We start from the raw sequence: 12,852 nt of genomic DNA on the forward strand, positions 1-12,852 counted from the left end.
AAAAAAACAGGTGAAACTCTAGTATTATAGAAATATTATTTGATTCACAATTACGTACTTAATATTAAATATTTAAGACAAAAAAACGCACCAAGCTAACATCACAAATATTTAAATGTCCTGGCGCATAATTAAGGATGATACGATTTGTGTCCAATATTAAATAATTAGAATCGATATATCAGTACAAATATGATTACCTCATGTCAAAATTAGTTCGTCGGCTTCAGGGTTATATTAAATTATTCTTTTAACTGACTGTCCATGTTTATAAGAGTTTAATTTATTGTATTTTCTTATAATTAACTTTATAATATTATATTCAATATGTTTTTTTCTCTGAATTTGTTAAAACCATTTGAAAAACCTTCCACAGTTTATACAGCTGTTTTAATATAATTTCTGTATCAATTCTGTACGTTTTAATCCACATATCGTGTATATCTTCATAGATTTCAGATTGATAGAGTAATAAGTACAAAAACCTGGCACCAAAGATATTTTTAAAAACTACAACAACTGATAAATCTTAATATAATTGCCTAACATGAGAATGCCTAACATGAAAAGTTAAAGAATAATATAAGGATTAAAATTAATATTAAGTAAAATATGAAACAAAATATATCGCCACAAAAAAAGAAAGTATATTTTATGCGGAATCCATTTGATAGATTTATGTAATTATCTATCAGATAAAATAACACATATTTTATAGTACTTTATGGAAAAAGGCTTTGAGCAATAGCTGTAATATTACTCCATAATGTTAAAAAACCATAATAAAACCAATATATTATAATAAATATATATTAAGTATAAAATTCTTGGCTAATAATAATATTGAGGACATTATTATGAAGCCAATATATCCTGCAATAATACGCGGGTAGTTTGATGTCACTAGTTTTGACACAAAAAATCAGTGCCTTAAATGTTGAGTGAGCACCACTGCTGCCCTTGACTGTCATCTATTAATAGTACTGTGAGATTTTCAACAAATTGCTTCATTTAGTTTGCTATTGACAAGAGACCACTAAGAAACAAATTTAAAAAATTATTTTCACGTACTGATTAAGTATCTTTTGCGCAAAAAAAAATTAAATATCATTAAAAAATCACGGATACATGACAAAACTCCAAAGACCACCAGAGAAAATATATTTCATTCAAAAAGGGTTAGTTAGTTATCAAACGGCACTTTTTTGTTGAATATAGCTTCATTCACCACATCTATCTCCTTCTGATTTCATCAAGAATGTCTTTAATGTAACTCTAATATTTTTAACAATGTATTAAAAGAAAAGCAATCAAAGCATCTGTATGAGGCACAAGATTAATATATGTTAAACTAAATAAAATACATCACGACTGCAATAACGCTCCCCCTTGCAAAAAAAGCCTTTCATAAATACGCCAGCCGATCAGATTTTAAAAAATATCTTAAAACCCTCTGTATATATAATTTATTTTTAAAAATATCTATCACCTAACTTTGCATTGTATAACGTTTATAGGACTTTTTAATTTCTTCTGCTAGTTTTTTTTTATTGTGCCTTACGTATCACCTACAGAAGCTAACAACTTTTGCTCCGAACATAGCTTAAGCAAAATAGGCCCCCGTTCTCATGTCTCGACTACTCTACAACGTGGAATTTGAGAGAACGAAAACGAATACGTAGGAGACCGGCGAACCGTTTAACTACACGTTTTAATTATATTAGTCAGGTCTAGTTTAAATATTCATTAACATTTTGTTTTATTCTATCATTATTATTATTAGTAAGATTATTAGTTTTATTCTCCTAGGTTATTCGTTAATTAGCGTTTCTCAATAACGACCTGAAATTATATGAAACCTCTAGAATGCCTTTAATATCTATATACAGGGTGTTTTATATATTTACAAAAATTTTACTTATAAATCAATAAATATTTCGTAATATTTGTGTAGATATTTGCATATTGGCAGATGCTGATATCTGCGCAATCCAATCAATATAAAACCTTATCTAACCTCAGTTGAAATAGTAAATAAATTTACTTTAAATAATCGATAATAATGTATTTAAAGATGATAATGCAATATGCATATGGATGGCAATGACAGCTAACAGGTGGTTGACAGTTAACACTTTAAATTTAATGAGGTAATTTATATTTACTTGGTCAACATAATGTGCATATTAATCCAAGCTTATTGTTAAAATTACTTGTACGAAGATTTTATTAAATGTACTTAAAATATTATCCAAATTGCTGCATTCACTAGATATTGTGTCATATGTTCAAATTTCGCATATCTCATATTTCTAAACTCATACAATTCATGCATCGATTACAAATTATTTGCGGCAAGGTATTATGGATATACTGAGATAACATAAGTATGTCAGAAAACAATTGTTTAGAAAAATAGGTGAAGTAATGTGATACTTTAAAAATATGTGAAAGTTAGATTATTTTTTTAGTTGTTAGACCGTATACTTATGATAGTGTCTACAGTCCAAGAAAACAAAGACGATTGTTGCTGAAACAAATTAGAAACATGTCAGGATATCAAATATGTATCAGAAGAAACCGAAAAGTGTTGATAATGAATTTGAATCTTCCAAATTGTAGTAAAATAGCAAAACGTAGACTATAGCGCTGGTGGACTATTCATCGGTTCTTTTCGAACTCAAATCTCAACTGACCACCATCTAGACCACAAGACAAGTGAGGAAATATAACAAACCAGTTCGAAGTTTTGGAATAATCAGTTGGAATGACAATTTTCGCACCTTGCATGAAGGATTTTGTTTCTTAATAGAAGCTAGGAATAATAGTTAAGGAAAGTCTAAAAAGAGAACAAAGTAATAACGAATGTAATGACGTATAATACATAACACCATCAAAATTATTGTTAAAGTGTGACTTTTGTTGTTTATCATATTTATTTCATTAACAACATCAAATTAACGGATTTAAGACATAATTTTTAACAACATTATATGGATTTTTCTTCAAAAACTAACATCAGTTTTAATTTCTGATATTAATAGCAAAATAATCGATAACCAAGGACACCAACTAAAAACTTATAAAATTTCTCCGACAACAAATCAGTAAAAACTTGAGTAAATTGTACTTAATTCTAATGGTATTAAAAACGTTACACCACAAGCGAAACAAATGAAATTTTTATTTTGCACTTAGCTCTTCGACAAATTTTAGAAAATAATTTGTAATGCCCATGTGACAACTAAATCTACACCTAGAAGAATTAAAAATGAATCTATTAAAATACTCATAATCATCGAAGGCAGAAAATATATAATCTTAGTGAAACTACTGCAAACCAGTAGTATAAAGTTCTTGATAAGCAGATGTGAACACTAGATTAGAACCTAGGTCTCTGCCAATTTCTCCGTTAGCCATTGGGAAAATATCACAACACCTTTCGAAAATAGCAGCAAAGCAAGTAATGTAGCATATAGTTAATTAGAAGAAGAAAAATTAATATAAAATTCATTCTAATCATCAGTAAATATGCTGAAACCTTTTATTTTCACAATTGTCTTTAGGTTTACTTTAGAAACTAGGGATTAATATTTCAGTTGAATTTGTTTACATTATTTGTTATACTGTTTTGGTATTGTTGGCACTGATGCACCAATAAATCCATGAAAAATATTAATAAAAACAAGATATGATCGAAAAAAGATTATTTGGAAAAGGTATTACAAAAAAAGTCCAAAAAATAGTTTAATTAAGTATCCTAACAACTTCAAGAGAAAGCAGTTTTTGTTACAAAGACGGAAAAAATATGCACTAACCTAGAGGAATACGCTGTAAAGACAAATAAATTGAATAATGGTTAGTGTTATTTGATTATAAGACTGAAACTGATTAGTGGACAATGTAACGTAACCTCCAACTCATCAGTTCGGTATCTGAATTTCAAAAATTAGTTTCTGGAAAAATAATTTGCTTTCAATTATTTTGTCAATTTAGGAGACATTTTTGTGGTTAAATATCAGTTGAAACGATCGCATATTTATTGATTTACAAGCAGTTTTCAACTTAACACACACCCCGTATATCTAACATATAACTATCAGGTTAGTAGTAGAGTAAAAAACTGTAAAAGACGTAAAATAATAGTAGACACCAAACCTATATACAAGTAGCCGAACTGTATAAAGAATACAATAATAAACACGGTAAAAAGATTTCTGATATGTTATTGCTAATCATCTTAAATAATTATTAACAATATCAACGCTAACTATATATCTGAATCACTAAAATATTGCCGCTATATTGTTTTTTTTAAATTTATTTGTCCTATTAATTTATTTATATGCTGTTATAACTATCTCTTTTCAAATATATACTATATATAGATATATCTTTATTTTATATAAATGGACTTTAAATTTCTTGTATGTATATAATTTACTTTTTTACTGTTTGAAATCCGAACAAACAAAGTCACAACCATTTTTCTGCCGCTAATATTAAACGCTCCATCGTCTACCGAGACTGGCGAAGAAGTTAATCTGGACGGTCACAGATGGCGCTTTGTTTGTATCAAACAAGTGTCTTGTATCAGGGTACACTGAGCAAATGTGTTATCATAGAGAAAATCGAGATTTAACTTAGGTGTCATTACTTTTAACTTATTACTTGTTTGAATCGCTGTACTAAAAGCCGCGATGGCATTTGATTGGTTCATTTCGTTTCTATAGTGCGTTTGTTTTTATCTTGGGCGCCATTTTCAGTGGTCCTTACGTAGGGAAGAGTGTGTTTATTTTTTACACGGTTTAGTGTTTAAATTATCAGTTTTTAATTCGTTAGCATAATATTAGTTGGTAGCACAAGTAGTAAAGAAATGCAGAATCGTTTTCCTTTGAAGTAACCGAATTTCTTTAAAAAATGGATTGATACTACTTCGACGGGGTTAATTTCTTTAAAAAAAATTGAGTATCTATCCGAATAAATATATTGGCTTAGGGCTACTCAACCAAGATAGTTTGGAAACATTTTTTAATCTGTTAGAGCTGATGAATTCAGGATTATACATCCCTCAACAAGGATGTTTAGAAAAAGTAAATAAAGGTTAGAAAAATGTAAGGAGGATGGACATGAGGGCGCTTTAGATTGTTTACATTATTTAACTTGTGATATATTACCAGGAGTTGAGAAATTGTAACTTGACTCTATACGTTCAATTCCAGACGTTCCACGTTTGATGAACAAACAAAATTTTGCTTTGTGCTGTAGTATCTATTTCAGGTTATTTGGTAAAACTTAAAAAAGAAAATTTAGTAGACCCGCAGCTTGAGTCTAGTTTAATAGAGGTAAGGCAATATCTCATGCCCCAGACTCCAACAAAATTGTTTTGTTATATTTTTAGTAGATCTTTGGGCTATAATTTTTATTTTATTGCGCGGTATTGCCACGTTGATAACATAATACGTTTTTTGTCAGAATAACTTTTAATTGCACAGTATAAGACAATTAATGATCTTCCTGATAAAATATTAAAATAATACGGTGTGCGCCGCCATATACTTTTGGGTTAAACAAGTAAATAAACAAGAATTTTAACAGGGAAAGTCTCAAGTATATATATAATTTTATTATTTAAATATCTTTAGTCAATGAAATGTGACGTCAGGGCTATCACGTACTGCTCCTGCGTGGCAAACTTAGTCAAAGAACCAATCAAATGTCTTCACAGCAAAATAGTGCCTTACTGATGCCTACAATGGAGCTTTAAACGGACCAATAAAATTGCTGCAATGAGCGATTGTAACCCCATCTGGATATTGGACGTAGCGAATCTTTTCTCCAGAAACCCCTATTGTGTTTTCTCTCCATGTTACTCTATGCACAACAACAACAAAAAAAACGAGAGTGAGTCTCCTTAACTTAACTTCGTGACCAGCCCCGGTATAATTTTTGATGCAAATTTATTCAGCCAAAATGAACAACAACGTTAACTCCAATACGTCGTCTTAATGTTTAGTATTAAGATCAATTCCTATAAATAATTGAGCTAATAAATAATTGAACTACCTCAAGGTCTACTGGATTTTTGTTTTGATTGGGCATTGATTACGTTTTTTTTTCTTCCTACGTCGTCTACTGTCGTTCGCGCCTGAACCGGCGTGATTTTGGACCATTAAATGACACGTGCAGCCACGCTCGACCACGAGAAATACTGCCAATTTTGATTCGGGTTCGTTCGTTCCGGAACTGGCGCTCCTCGCTATAAGTCGAAATCGTCTTCTTTTAATGCTAACGGTACTTGAACTCGACCGAGAGTTCGTCTCCTCTGGGGGGATACTGGAGGGCTCGTCTGTGGCGTGGACGGGGCGGTCAGGTTGCCGCCGCACGTCGATAGGTCCACGCGGCTACTGGATCGAGATGGGGGTGCTGAAGAACCTACAAATGTACACCACTTTTCAGACATAAGCAGAAAATTAATTAAAAATATCGCAAATATAATAAATTAAATGTCGCAACTTGTTTTGACAAAGAGATCAGACAATACCGAAGACAAACAAGAGGATATCTTACCAAAAACCAATAGCATGATAAATAGAAATGGATAAAAAAGCAAACGAAAATTACGAATTATACATAAAACCAAAACAAAATTAAATCGAATGGTAGAAGGGAAGAAAAGAAAAGAAAAGGGTAGAAGGGAAAAAAATAAAAGAAAAGGAAAAAATAGGTTAGAAGTTTACTAAATTATTAGTGGAAATTTAAAATAGAGTATGGAAAGAGGAACAAATCCCACAAGATTGGCAAGTGATGCATATTAACAGGTCAATTGAAAAGTCCCCGGCCTACCATAGTAAAACCCTTTTTTTGGCAAAATTAGTTTTTTTATTCAACATAATTCCCTTCAAGGCTGATACACTGATTATAACGAACCTCCTACTTTTCGATACAATTTTTGTAGTACAATTTGTCCTTTGCTTCAAAATAGGCCTCAGTTTCGTCGATCACCTCTTCAGTCGACGAAAATTTCTTCTCAGCCAGCATTATTTTGAGATCTGGGAACAGGAAGTTGTCGCTGGGGGCCAGATCTGAAGAATACGGTGGATGAGGAAGCAATTCAAAGCCCAATTCATGGATTTTTGCCATAGTTTTCACTGACTTTCACTGTCTGAAGCAGCACTTTCTTTTTCTTCAAATGCGGCCGTTTTTGGCGATTTCGTACTCCAAACGTTTCAATAACGCTATGTAATAGCCGCTATTGATGGTCCTTTCTTTTTCAAGGTAGTCAATGAAAATTGTTCCATACGTATGCCAAATTACAGACGCCATATTTGCCAGCGGACTGTTGCTTTTTCCCACACATTGGAGCGGGTTCATCGTGTGCAGTCCACTCGGATGACTGTCGATTGTACTTCGGAGTGAAATGATAGGGCCATGTTTCATTCCATTGCCACATATCGACGCAAAGACTCGGGTTTAGTACGCTTGATCATCTTCAAACACTGCTCCGAATTATCAACTCGTCGTTGTTTTTGGTGAAAAGTGAGCTCGCTCCGCACCCACTTTGCACAGAGCCTTCTCATACCCAAATATTCGTGATGTACACGTTCAGTTGATATCTTTAGAGTGTCTGCTATTTCATTCAATTTTGATTTATAGTAATTCAAAATCATTTTGTGGATTTTTTATATGTTTTCTTCGGTAACAAACTGTTTTGGGCGTCTACTGCGTTCACCGTCTTCGGTCTTCATTCCACCACGTCTAAACTTAGCATACCAATGATGGTTGATTTTCCTAGGAAATTCGGCATCACGCCAAGTTTTTGCTTCAGCTGTATTTTTTCCCTTCAAAAGGCAATTTTATCAACACGCGAATTCCTTTTTACCCATTTTTTTCATAATAACAAAAGTTGCTTCACTCAAAATGCTATAATTCACAAACTGATGATCCAACAGCTGTCAAATTTATACACGCATCTTTTGAGGATTTTGATTTTGAGGAGGCTAACTAAAAAACATATGGATTTAATTCTGGTAGCGCCATCTATGTGTCAGGCCTGGGACTTTTCAAACTGACCTGTTATATCACATAACTGTAATAATAATAGAGGGATTACTATGTTGTACACAACTATGAATACACACGAACAAATTATCTAAAATCCGTAGCAAATAAGGAACTAGCAGAATCGTAGAGCGGATTCCGAAATGGAAGATTTATTCAAGGGAAAGATTCATTGATTTGGAAAAAGCATTTGACAGAGTGAGAAGGAAAACACTATGGCTTATATTAGAAGATTAGAAGACAAAATGAAACCTTCAACACCTGGCTAGGCAAGACGAAAGTTTAAGCCCAACCCTGTTTATCATATTAAACGATGAAATAATATATATAATATAAGGATGTAATAAGATAATTATACACCATTCTGCTACCAGAGAGTATATACACTAAACATAATACACCTACCTCACTATGTGGCATAAACATTTTAATATAACTTAAAAAAAATGACAGCCAAAAGTCACAAATTAAATAATGAATGATCGAAATAGCCGAAAAACTTCATAAAATCAGATAAATTAGTACATATATTCATATGTAGGTGTAGCAGTTCAAGAATTATATAAAATGTAGGGAATTATCTTCAAAAGCAACTAAAAGCCTCAAAACCCTGAAAATGATAGAAAGAAATAAAAGTAATTGGCTTGTACTACTTCAATGGCAGAAAATAAATTAATGTTTATATTGGATAATTACTGTGGATAAAAAGTGGATACATTACAATAATTCTTATTGTAATATCATGGTGATAATTCAAGAGCCCAGTAAAATATCAACATCAATTGATATATCACATCACATAAAATAAAATCTCATATAATCGTAACTGAGAATCGCCACTAACAGATCCTATAAATCAGTCCATCATTCTTACTTGACCGGCCAGGTGTAGGCTGTATAAAGAGGTAAAGAAATAATCGACAATCTAGTCTGTGGTAGAAAGAAGATTGCATAGAGAGTTTCGACAGATATCTCAAGGACCGAAAGGGGTAAAATAAATAATAAACACCAGCAAAACTTGGAATAATTGTCTTGTATCAAATAGTATCCTTGTGATAGATAGCCTGGGATACTGAATGGGAGATAACAAGAAAAAATGTATTAAGTTTTTAACAATTCCATACATAAAATAACGGTTTTTCCCTTTAGTATCTTTGAGTTGTTAATAGGATGCAGACTCTAATCATGGAACGTTCAAAATTGCATTTTCTACATTACTTGTGTTACGTATGTTGTGTTATTTGAAAAATACTTTTAGAAACATATGGTTTCAATGATTTAAATGTGGCGATTTGGTTGTCTATGACGGAATGAGGCTGTAAGACAAAAAGAAACAATAAAAAATGTACTTTCAAATAGCTAAGCGGTTGCTGAATCAACGATATCCAGATGTTTACGTGCCGTGGAAAAGCAGAAAAAACAACACCATACGAAACAGCAACCAAACGATTTGGCTGAAAATATAATTTCGAACCATTTCAATATTGCGATTTCATTACTTGGCAGGCAAAAAAGAAGAAGAGTGTTATATGAAGTGTCGTAGATAAAAAGTCATGATAACCCAGGGGGCCATCCCCATCGCCACCGAAGCAATGACAGATTAATAAGGTGTATATTGTACTACTAAAACAGTATTGCTACGAAAACTGATTGATGCAAGAAAGACCAGCAATAGCGAGTAACAGACGCAAAATCGTTCTCTTTCATGACAACGCTCGGCAACTCATTGCAAGAGTTATGATTAATATCTTGTCGCAGCTTGAATTGAAAGTACTTCCTCAATTCACCGGACATAGAGCCCTTACAGCATGGTTATGTTGACACGCACTGTCGAAATGCTGAAGAAGTGAAAGAATGGACATCGCTATATTACCGGAAAGATGGGGGAAGGTTGTGGAAAATATTTGTATTAATATATATTGAACCAATTTTCTCAATAAATGTTTTTTTTGAAATGCGCACAAGCGTCTAATAAATTTAAACATATCTATGATTAGGGTATTAGTTATGCAATCAGTTGAAACACCCCTACGATTATGTCCTGTTATTAAAATTTTGTGAGAAAGTTGTTAAAATACGCAAATTCAAACATCTTATCAAAAATCAATTACAATTGATGTAATAGAAAATCAATATCCTTCAAAATTATATCCTAGTCTAGCATATAAATTGTTCAGTATACAATGAGTCAAAAAGAAAGAACTCTCGTCATTTTGTTGTTTATACTGAACTCTATTGTTTGCATGCAAAAGACAATAATTATAGCCTAACCCCCCCCAAAAAAAAAAACTGGATCAAAAATATCAAAAGTAATCTTGTTGGGAAATATTCCTACCAAGATGACTGTCTTCAGCAATTATTTGGATTGATGATTATGTTGATGACTCTGCATTAATTTATGTTATGAAGGGATCAAGGCAAATACAAACCTAAACTTCTAAGACTCGCAGGTCCCGATCGTGGCCGATCGCTCCCTGCGCTTCTCATGCTGCTCGTGCTCTTGGTGCTGGACGTGCTCGGGCTTCGTCGCATCTCCGACTGCGACCTGGTGTTTGTGCGTTTTCTCGCCGATCTCTTCTGCGTCGCGGACCTAGAAGACGAAGACGTGCCGTCGATGGGATCGGTTCTCTCTGGGGACGGTTTTACCTGCACAGCCCGGTGGGACAGGTTTCTCCTAAGGCACATTTTCCTTCGCATATGCTTCTCGACTGGAGAAGCTCCTCGTAATTATTGAGCATTAGCGCGCATTGCTCCTGGTCTTTGTAGACCAAGGCCAGGCTGGGGTAACGTTCTTTTAATCTTCGACGTTCCTAAAGATTATACTCGTCACTACAAGTAACCAATCGTATTATATATTTACTAAATCACAGTATTATATATTTACTAAATCACAGTATTTTATATGTCATTTATTTATTTTACGTAAAATGGTCTGGTATATTGATATCTCGCTGATAAAATACTTGTTTCAAAATAAGCAAGCTAAATATTAATTCAGTGAAGTTTACGGAAACTCTACAGTTTCTTTTATCTTCAGGCTTTCCATAAACTATAAAATTTTGTATAATCAATTATAGAAATACGAATATTTTTACTGGATAGTGTTCAGTTTACTCAAATTAATATTAAAATTAAAATTCTAACTAAATATTAACTCATTGAAGTTTACGGAGACCCTACAGTTTCTTTTAACATTCAGACTTTCCATAAACGGTAAAACATTGCATATTCAAATTGAACATTTTTACTGAAGAATATTCATTTTACTTAAATTACTATTTCTGGCTTAAAAGTCCACGATATCATAATGAACAAATAAATATGTTGGAACTGCATGCAATGGATGCAAAATATTTTGAAAATTAATTTCGACATAAAGATTTTTTTGAAAGATAATTGCTTGAAATTTTCGTTTACTGAAGGCCAAAGAATATTTAGCGATATCAAAACACACATTCCATAAGCTGTTGACGAGACATGAATTTATCACGGTACACCAATATTAAAAATACTGTCCACGAAATATTTTTTCAATGCGAAACTATATGAAAGAAGTTATATACACTCCAAAGTTTAACTTCTATGACCAATATATCAAATATTATCTCCCACTAAATTAATACATTAGAGCAAATAAAAACTACAAGTTTCACGTAATTTTCTAGAAATATTTTCTCTGAATGTACACTTGAGAAAATCCTAGAAATTTTCACGCGATGTTGCGACTGATTCAAACATTATTAATTAACTGCTTGCATGTATTTTGATCGACTATATCTATTGGTGAAAATGCGAAGTATTAATGGAAAGAACTGTTAAAAAACCTAATCTAACTTAATTTCGATAGCTTTAACATTTTTCTACGTAAAATAACAATTTTTCCATTTTGTATTATTGAGTATATTCAGTGTATGTACGCACATATGTATATAATCGTAGAAGACTTAAAATTACATTTTCGACGTTAATTAGTTCGTTGTTCGATTGGACGAAATATACTACCGAAATCCTAGATCATTAAGGTGATGCAACTCCATTATATCGCAAATATTGGCTTTAGTTTTGATGATTCAAAGTGACAACTTTAATGTTAATGTCAAGGTCATAGAGACCCAAAAAATGCAAAAAAAAATTAATTGTAAAACTTATACTTATAACTACCATACAAACTGGCTGAAAAAGTCATTTCTAATTGTTTGAACATCGCGGTTTCATTACTTGCCGGGCAAAAAAGGAAAAAAAGTTCTATAGCTTATTGTGATTGGTGTTAAAAAGTGGATCTTCTACGGCAGTCTCAAGTGCAAAGAGTAGTAGGTTAGTCCAGGATAGCGAGCCATAAAGTCTTGTTGTGTACATGATGGGACCATCAAGATATAATATATTAGGGGCCGCTAAAACCCAAACTATCGACACCAATTGAACAAATTAAATCATGTATCATACTCAACATACTCATCGGACATAGCGCCATCGAACTGCTACTTCAGATCAATGCATGGTTTGACCGATACACAAATTCAAAATGCTGAGGAAATGGAGAAAATGGATCGATGATAGGATCGTTGCCGAACCAACATCGTTCTTTCGGCACGGTACCGCCATTTTGCTAGAAATATGAACGGGAGTAGAAAATGATGGAACATATTTTGATTAATACATATGGAATCGATTTTTTGTCAATAAATGATTTTACACAGTAAAAACGTTATCAAAATGCATGCAAGAAACTAATACAAATATTACAGCTTAGCAACATCATGACGCCGAGTTTTATTCAAAAATTAGACATTT

At 32.5% G+C, this 12,852-nt stretch overlaps 2 protein-coding genes across 3 annotated transcripts in view; one reads left to right on the top strand and one right to left on the bottom strand.

Moving 5' to 3' along the window:
- The window catches only part of LOC143204166 (uncharacterized), a 243,729-nt gene that overhangs the window by 70,417 nt on the left and 160,460 nt on the right, over positions 1 to 12,852 (top strand). The gene's annotated exons all lie outside the window — the stretch shown is intronic.
- Positions 4,205 to 12,852, bottom strand: part of LOC143204174 (dual specificity protein phosphatase 22) — a 63,675-nt gene continuing 55,027 nt past the window's right edge. Inside the window, exons 5-7 of one of the 2 annotated variants that reach the window (XM_076416654.1) lie at positions 10,708 to 10,871; positions 10,491 to 10,651; positions 4,205 to 6,435 (exon numbers count right to left, since the gene is read on the bottom strand). In XM_076416654.1, the coding sequence (XP_076272769.1) occupies positions 6,260 to 6,435; positions 10,491 to 10,651; positions 10,708 to 10,871 (501 nt within the window). In that variant the 3' untranslated portion in view covers positions 4,205 to 6,259. The remainder of the gene's footprint in view (positions 6,436 to 10,490; positions 10,652 to 10,707; positions 10,872 to 12,852) is intronic. The other variant, XM_076416657.1, reaches the window with a different exon arrangement.

Source organism: Rhynchophorus ferrugineus, unplaced genomic scaffold, assembly GCF_030347505.1.
Source record: "Rhynchophorus ferrugineus isolate W39M unplaced genomic scaffold, kcgeb_rfMv2 rfM10, whole genome shotgun sequence".
NCBI lineage: Eukaryota > Metazoa > Arthropoda > Insecta > Coleoptera > Curculionidae > Rhynchophorus > Rhynchophorus ferrugineus.